This window comes from Priapulus caudatus, unplaced genomic scaffold (assembly GCF_000485595.1).
Source record: "Priapulus caudatus unplaced genomic scaffold, Priapulus_caudatus-5.0.1 Scaffold110, whole genome shotgun sequence".
Lineage (NCBI taxonomy): Eukaryota > Metazoa > Priapulida > Priapulimorpha > Priapulimorphida > Priapulidae > Priapulus > Priapulus caudatus.
In genome coordinates this window covers 62,633-70,857 of record NW_014577171.1, presented here as the reverse complement: position 1 = coordinate 70,857, position 8,225 = coordinate 62,633, and the positions used below count along the sequence as shown (strand labels likewise).

At 42.6% G+C, this 8,225-nt stretch overlaps 1 protein-coding gene across 1 annotated transcript in view; it reads right to left on the bottom strand.

The window, feature by feature from the left end:
* LOC106805328 (ATP-dependent Clp protease ATP-binding subunit clpX-like, mitochondrial) overlaps positions 1-8,225 on the bottom strand; it is a 22,534-nt gene that overhangs the window by 10,480 nt on the left and 3,829 nt on the right. Inside the window, exons 2-5 of the mRNA XM_014806879.1 lie at positions 3,143-3,251; positions 1,909-2,166; positions 1,583-1,734; positions 344-527 (exon numbers count right to left, since the gene is read on the bottom strand). Coding sequence (XP_014662365.1) covers positions 344-527; positions 1,583-1,734; positions 1,909-2,166; positions 3,143-3,239 — 691 coding nt within the window. The 5' untranslated portion in view covers positions 3,240-3,251. The remainder of the gene's footprint in view (positions 1-343; positions 528-1,582; positions 1,735-1,908; positions 2,167-3,142; positions 3,252-8,225) is intronic.

Below are 8,225 nucleotides of genomic sequence, written 5' to 3'. Positions count from 1 at the left end.
GTAAAAAATAGCAACAAATTTTTTACAAATTTTACCATATAAAATTCGTGACGTAGTCAATTTAGGACGAAAAAAATATAATTCCAGATTCATTTTCCTACCATCCGAGTGATTTTTAGCCAGTATTGTACCAACACAACACCCAGGTCTTGAGAACATGCACATACGAAATTTGTTTCTTTCTTGCTAAGTGTAACCTGGATGAACACACCTGCACATAACTTACAAACATGTACATACTACATTCAAGGAGAGCATTTTTTTTACATTTTTCCGACACTTCCAGATTTCTCCCCCGCCCGAGGCCGGTACTCCCATCCCACACGCGTGCGAGACCCCGTACCTCTGTGTGAGAAGGTGGCGGGAGAGCGCTGCTGCTGCTGCGTCTCCACGACTCCCTGCTCCGGCTTCTGCGCCGTCGCGGGGACGTTCGTGTAGATGCGCTTGTAGTGGTTGTAGACGGCGACAGAGAGCACCTTCTTCGCCTTCTCCTGCCCGATCACGTATCTGTTCAGGTAGTTGTATATCTGCAATACGATTGGCATCAATTAGACCAACAATGGCGCGCTTACTCAACCGACAATTTCGCTACGAACACGACACGAAGAAAGCACTCGAGCAAACTCGTGTAACACCCGATTCGCTCTTACATGGTTTTTTTGAATCAACAGATCACCCCAATTCAAAACTCACTTTCCTGTCTGAACACGGAAGGGTGTTGCAGAGACTAAAAATAAGGTAAGGCTTCAGTGATAACTAGCAAACTACAAAGTAGCAAAATGTAGCTGCACACGTGCACGACTGGCATTGTAGTGGCGAATCACTTGTCTGTCAAACAGTTACATATACGATAAGGCACACAATTAATTATAATGCTTTCGCTAATTTCAAAATGACGCTGCGAAGGCATCAACCGCATAATGCAGGGTGCGAAATTAACGGGAGTCCGGAGTCAAATACTCCCGGATTTTCTGTCGGACTCCCTGTTTTGACATATGCAGGAGTCCGTGACTCCCTGAAAATTCTGCTATACTAACTAGTTCGTTCCAGACCACGGCCTCGCGGAATTGCCGTATTTTTTCAGCAAATGTCCAAAGACAATTTGGCATTAGTGCAACTGCATGAATCTTCAAAATAAGCCCACGCGTTATTGCTAATATCTTTAGTTTTGAACTTCAGACTGCGGACTCCCTCATTTTGTTGCGGACTCTCTCTTTTTGAGAGCAAAGAGTCCGTCGGACTCCCGTGTTCAAAAGTTATTTTCTACCCCTGTAATGCCTGGCAATGAGTTTGTGAACGTGCCGAGTGCTCACTGCAAGACCCAAGCACAATAACATCAGTCTGTGAACAACAGTGCTAGATGCAAAACCCTAAATCACCGTTGACCTTTTACACTATTTTACCCACTTTACTCAGTGTTGGAAATAGCGGTCGTCCTCTCCAGTCTAGCACTTGTAACTTTTGAGCAGGACCGACAAATTTTTATGGATTTTTCTATAGGTTATATAGCAGAAATCAAAATTTTTTAAATCGGGGCAGAGATGGGATTTTAAGACTATATTTTCATGACTGCTTCACTCGCCTTCTTCGGGTGAGGAGGAGGGAGCCTCTGCTGATTGACCTTCTCTGCGGGTTGCTCTCGCTGCCCTTCCTTAATCGTCTTCTTCGAATCAATGTCGGACAGGACCACGAAGAAGTGGTGACACTTCTCGCACTTCACAAATCTCGTTGAGGCTGAAAACATTTAGTGTTGAATCGCAAACAATCTGTTAAGAGTAAACTCCATTACTAGAGCAGTAGATTATTGAAACTACATTTACAGAAGAAAGTGAGCAACATTGAGGCATGGCTATGCATGGAAAAAAATGAAAAAATTTACAAAGAAATAACCATAGGCTTCGGACTTACAAACGAACGTCTCGACGTGTGTGCAGGGGTCGCCACACTTCGGGCACCTGAGTTGACCACCGCCTGATCCACCACTGGTGTCTTTATCTTTGTTTTCACCACCACCACCGCCCGACGTAGGTGGGGGTTTCTGTCCCCCGTCGCCACCAAATATACCCGAACTTCCATCTCGGGGGGCAAGTAGAAAGGTGGAGGTGTGAAGATCTCTATCACATATGTAGATGGAGCAAAAACTTGGGCTAAGTGATTTCACAGACCCTGAATTGAGACAAAAATAAGGTTGGCAATCGCATTTTCGCAAGTTTATCCAAGCAGCAACCTATTGGATAATATATGGATATAATTAATAATTGAAAACTACATATCACTACATTTTTACACATTTACAAATGCTCTAGTCTAACTGACTTTTGCATAGGCAGGCGGTTGTTGATAATGCTTACATTGACAATCTATTATCACGATTGTACATTTTCAATCACAAGTACTTACTAGAGTAAATTACATAGTGTTTTTTTCTCCTATAATAACACTCCAGCTTTCTACAGTACTATCAACAATAAAAGCAGGTTCCTGTTTTTACGAGCAATTTAAACCATATAGTCTAATAATTATTGGAGTAGATGTAAAAAAAACACGAGTTAAATCTGTATGTTCTTTCCTTTACAAATATATCTATCTTACTATTTAACAAGATATTTATTTACCCTCTACGAATCTTATCCATCTATTACAGGGTGCGAAATTAACGGGAGTCCAGAGTCAAATACTCCCCGATTTACTGTCGGACTCCCTGATTTTACATATGCAGGATTTGATATATGTCCGTGTGACTCCCTGAAAATTCTGTTATACTAACTAGTAGTAGTTCATTCCAGAGCATGGCCTCGCGAATTACCGTATTTTTTCAGCAAATGCCCAAAGAAAATTTGGCAGACGTACATCGCATGAATTGCGAATCTTCAAAATAAGCACATGCGTTATTGTTGTTATGCTTTAGTTTTAAACTTCAGACTGCGGACTCCCTCATTTTGCTACGGACTCCCTCTTTTCGAGGGCAGGAGTCCGTTGGACTCCCTTCTTCAAAAGTTAATTTCTACCCCTGCACTTTCATTACTTGAATGAATGTGATTAAATAACAGATTGTGTATTGCAAACGTTAGTTTATTACCATGTCTTCAATTAGTATCTGTTGAGCATGAAACCATCCTGGACGTAATTCTAAAATACCTACGGAAATTTGGAATGGCACTCCGTCTTCTTGCGGATGGATATATGACCAGTCTCCTAGCAGGGCCTACACCAAGTCTCGCCGCTGTTGATGAAGCCATACTGTGGCCTCACTAGAATATAGAAAGCAAACTACTCAGTTTACATAATAATGCTGATAAATTTACTGATTTAGTTACTGCCAAATCTATCTCGTACCAATGCCGTGTCAGATTTGTAGATACCTTTTTAGTCAAATAAACAAATATTAAGTAGCATAAAACTAAAGCCCCCATTGCATTACAGCTATGAGATTGAATTCTTCTCACTCATGTAGAGAAATATATGGGTTGTCTTGCCATAACCAGGCATGATAACTAACAGAGCACTACATAACCACAATGATTAGTCTTCAAAGCCCAAAAGATAGAAATCAAAACGTAAGTCCAATGACTCCATGGATAGAGAGAGAAAAATTTAGTCTTGAAAAATAGAAAAAAATTGGCTGTGGCAGTGTGGCTGGAGGTACGGCAGCCGTCTCTCCAATTTACGAGATTCAAGATTCAAAATTTTTTATTTGTGCATAAGACATATTTACATGTATACAGTATACAACGATACATATTAGAATGAAAGGTCACAATACATAATGTGATAGATATAGCATTGGGGTGGTGAAAGACCCTCAGGTCGAGAGTCAGTCCTCAGTCACGAGGCTGCAGGTACAGCAGCCCATTCACTTTCCATTTCCATTTCATTTCAAACGGAAGAAGATGAGACAAAGATGGCGGCGGCTAATTCAGATGTAGAAATAATGCTGTTGGAAATAAATTCATGATTTAATAGTTTTGATGAGCTAGAAAACACTCGGATTAAGTATGAAAATAAACATTATTGTAAACTTTACATCAGAAGATCGCGAACAATTGCCAAAGCCCTCAAACGAATGCCAAAAAGGGGCTTCAACGATCGACGGCTGCCGTACTTCCAGCCACTGTGAAAACTAGAAAGGGCAGTTGTCGCCAACTACATGTATCCCCCGTGATCTAGTATGAATGAAATATCTCTGTAAGGACGTAGAAAGTAGGTAAAGTTAAATAAGTCACAAAGACAAAGGTTTGTTACACAACTCATCTGCCTGAGATGTGCAAGTATGTTAAAATTGGTTGTTTTGGTTGTTTTGGTTCGTTCTCCCCCTGCTGTGTAAGTTTTGTAAGTTTGCTTGGTTTGGTTGCGTTAGGTGCCTTGTTGTCGGGGTTCTGCAGGGGAATGTGATTATGGTGAAGGTGTGGTTAATGTCAATTTCAGGTTGCGGTTGCCTTGTTTTGGTTTGGGTCAGCGCTTCTCCTTCTGCTGTGTATGTGTACGTGTTTTGGTTTTGGTAGTTCTATTTGGGTTCGGGTTCTAGTTCTGGAGGGGAATGTGATTATGGTCAAGGTTAAGGTTAAGTTCAAATCGCAGTGGCGTTGTTTTGGTTTTGGTTCGCGATTCTCCTTCTGCTGTGTATGTGTACGTATTTTGGTTTTGGTAGGTCTATTTGGGTTCGGGTTCTAGTTATAGAGCGAAAAGGAAATATGATCAAAGTCAATGTTAAGGTCAAATAAAGGTCGCAGTGACCTGGTTTTGGTACGCGATACACCTTCTCCCCAAGATGTGTAAGTATACCAAATTTGGTAGCGTTAGGTCAATTAGGGGCCGAGTTATAGAGTGGAAGGGAAATATGATCAAGGTCAAGGTAAAAGTCAAATAAAGGTCGTAGTGACCTGGTTTTGGTACGCTGCGCACCTTCTCCCCAAGATGTGTAAGTAGACTATGTTTGCTCACGCTAGGTCAATTATGGGTCGAGTTATAGAGCGGAAGGGCAAGTGTCTGCGGCGGCGGCGGCTGGACAGACATGAAACCATAGTATCACCGCCGACTTCGTCGCGGGGGATACAAAAATACACCATGACCATACAACCGTGACTTGAAAAGACTAAATAGCCTAGGCGAATCAACCTGAGCCTGAGGCTAATATTCATACTAATAGTAATATAGATATGACAACCTGGTAATATTTTTGAACACCAGACTTCCTATTTCTTGTAATCTTAGCCCTATACTTCTGAGTTAACAAGTGTGTGAATTGTAAGTCATATGACTTGGTCGTGGTCCAATTGGCAGTTACCATAATTTCGTAGCGATGACACGGTCACACTCACAGGCACTTGGAGCATTTCAATAAAATATAATGCTAAATAAAATAAAATACGAAATCTATTTACTACCAAAGTCTTAATGTTTCTCTACTCTCGTTCACCTATTATTGCCGACAATTTCCTGTAAATGCCGTTTAAATGCTCATCTGCAACACACGCTGGCTGCCGCACGCTAGCTGCTGCACACTGACACATAAATATATAGCAGGTAGGAAAGCATGCTGCCAAAATTTGCTCGACGCTCGCTTGATTTCACACAAATACAACGCAAATATTCAACCATTTTACTCCACCTTTGTTTCTATTTGAAAGACAGTGTTCACTTGTTATAACACAATTGGGATTCTAGTAAACCCTGTTAGTCCCAAATGTATTCACATACGCGCCGAAACAGTGGAAGGCACAGGGATGGTATCAGGAACCTTCTCGAAGGAATGTTCGTTGGGATCGTTGTATGAAAGTTGCCACGAGATGGCGCGTACGTTTAAGTGTCTTAAGATTAAAGATGGAAGCTCCCATCGTACGTAGTAGCAACAACTATTTGCAAGACAGAATAGGTTAGCACTTACCTACTACAGTAAGTCCATTTACCTACGCAAGCCTGAGGCTGAAATAGAGAGCTGCCACCTGTGACTAATTAATGCAGGCAAAATCTACACAGTACTAATCACTACCACATGCAGCTGGCATGGCCACTGGAGGCATAGAGTACATGTACACACTGAAGTACAGAATGCCATCGAAATTCACTACGATTTAAGGAGGCATAAACCTTCTTCAACCAAATTTAGCTTTTGAAATTTCACTGTGACATTGTAGCCTCATACATCGCATGCATGTAATAGATTCTACTAGCAAACCCGGCAGTCAATTCTTTCTAATCAGTAAAAAAATCCATGTTTAACCCTCGTCTTGGAGGTCAAAAGGTTATCAGACACTTACTCTTTGCATGTCAGCGAAAGTACATTTCATGGTGCCCTTTTAATAAAGCCATGAAAATGGTAGGTCACCGCTGAAACAAAAAAGTTTTTCAATCGCCTCCGTCAGACCATGTCCTCAGAAAATGTCTAAAATCTGCCCTGTGCCCATTGACCTTGACCTGTGACCTCCAATTTTGGCCACAGTGATGGCTTTTCCTACCATGTATGCTATACACCGATCTATTCACGAGCCTAGGTCAAGCCGTTTAGATTTGTGCGCCTCTGCACCCATAACTCCACGATAGGCGGTCTCATGCTGGATGTGCGGGATCTGCATTTCCTCCTATACCTAAGTTAAGGAGGGAATGTTCCCCCTTCTTTTAACCTCTTGACCTTTGATTTTTGACCCCAGCTTCAGACATCCCAACTCGTTTTCGGATTACCCCCCTACGTCCCGACTTTCTAATCCGTACATCGAGCCGTTAAGATTTGTGCCCAACTGTTGACGCACGCACAGACGGACGGACACACGCACAGACGCACGGACAATCATGCGGTTCTACAAGCTGCATCTGACTATGTCAGATGAGCTAAACAGGCTTTCATTTTTAAGGGGCGCGATCGCGCTCGCGCTCCACCCCTCAAGGAACTTCCATCATCCCTTTTAAGGGTGTGATTTTTTAGTGGAGCTCTCCATCATTATGGAGCATGAAAAGACCCCTATGGTGTCCTAGGGGAGTCATTAGTAGTCCTCCTGTACTTTTCAAATCTGAAAGCCTGGCTAAAAACAAACTGTCTGTGTTCGTAACCGAGCTGTGTCACGCAAAATCACACAAAGCTTGACGAAATTCTCGCGTTCGCTCCCGTTGCGCAGTTTATGTAAATGGCTGTCGGAATCAGGAAACACCCACCCGCGCTCTTCGTGACCTCATTTTTGCGCCACATTATTGCAACGCTCCACTGGCGGCTTTGACGAGGCTCGTACGGGAGTTGGAGAGCAGCATGGTAGTTTCCCAAAATGCAGTGCGCCGCCTATAGCCCTGTACTTGCAGCCATTTACATAAACTGCGCAACGGGAGCGAACGCGAGAATTTCGTCAAGCTTTGTGTGATTTTGCTTGACACGTGACAGCTCGGTTACGACAGTATGTTTTTATAACAAGTGAACACTGTCACGTGTGTCGATATATATATATAGACACATATATATAGCGCTGGCAGTGCGGGAACATAATAAAACGCTCTGGCGTATGTATATACCTGAAACGTAGACATAGACATGCGGATATATATATATATACATATTGGCAAGTAGATAGGCTGGTGTTGTACATGTCTGTGTATATATATCTAGGTATATATATATATATATGTAAAAACGTATACCCCTCCGACTGATTGCCGCCACACGATGCACCGATCGGGCGCAGCGAGTTGGGAAATTAGAACATGCGGACTTGGAGCAGTGGAGTCGGACGTTTTTTGGCCAAGTGGCCAATCAGCGAACAGCAATGAGGTGTGTGCCTGGACCCTAGGGGGAGAGCACGTTTTTGCTATCGGCGCCACGCTGGTGGCGTGGAATACATGCAAAAATTCGTATCGATGTTGCCCCGCGCATACCCAAAGATCGAATTTCATCAGAATCGAATCGAATGCCGTCAGAGGTAGTCTGTATCGGCGGCAAGTAAATGCCATCGTAGCACTTAGTACCTAAATGCCGTCAGATGTATAATTTAATGACGTGGATATTCCAAATATACACGCAAGTACAAACAGTCACCCTACCCCTATCCCTAACCCTAACACTAACTCTAAACCGACTCGGCTATCATATATACACGTGTCATAGCACCAAAATTAATCTATGGTGTATAACCTTTCGTAGTGATGCGCAACAATGCTCGGCCGAATAGCGCCACCAAACTAGTATCCGATGCTCGGACGAATATCCATGTCCTTAAAAGACATATATATCGTGGATATTCATCCGA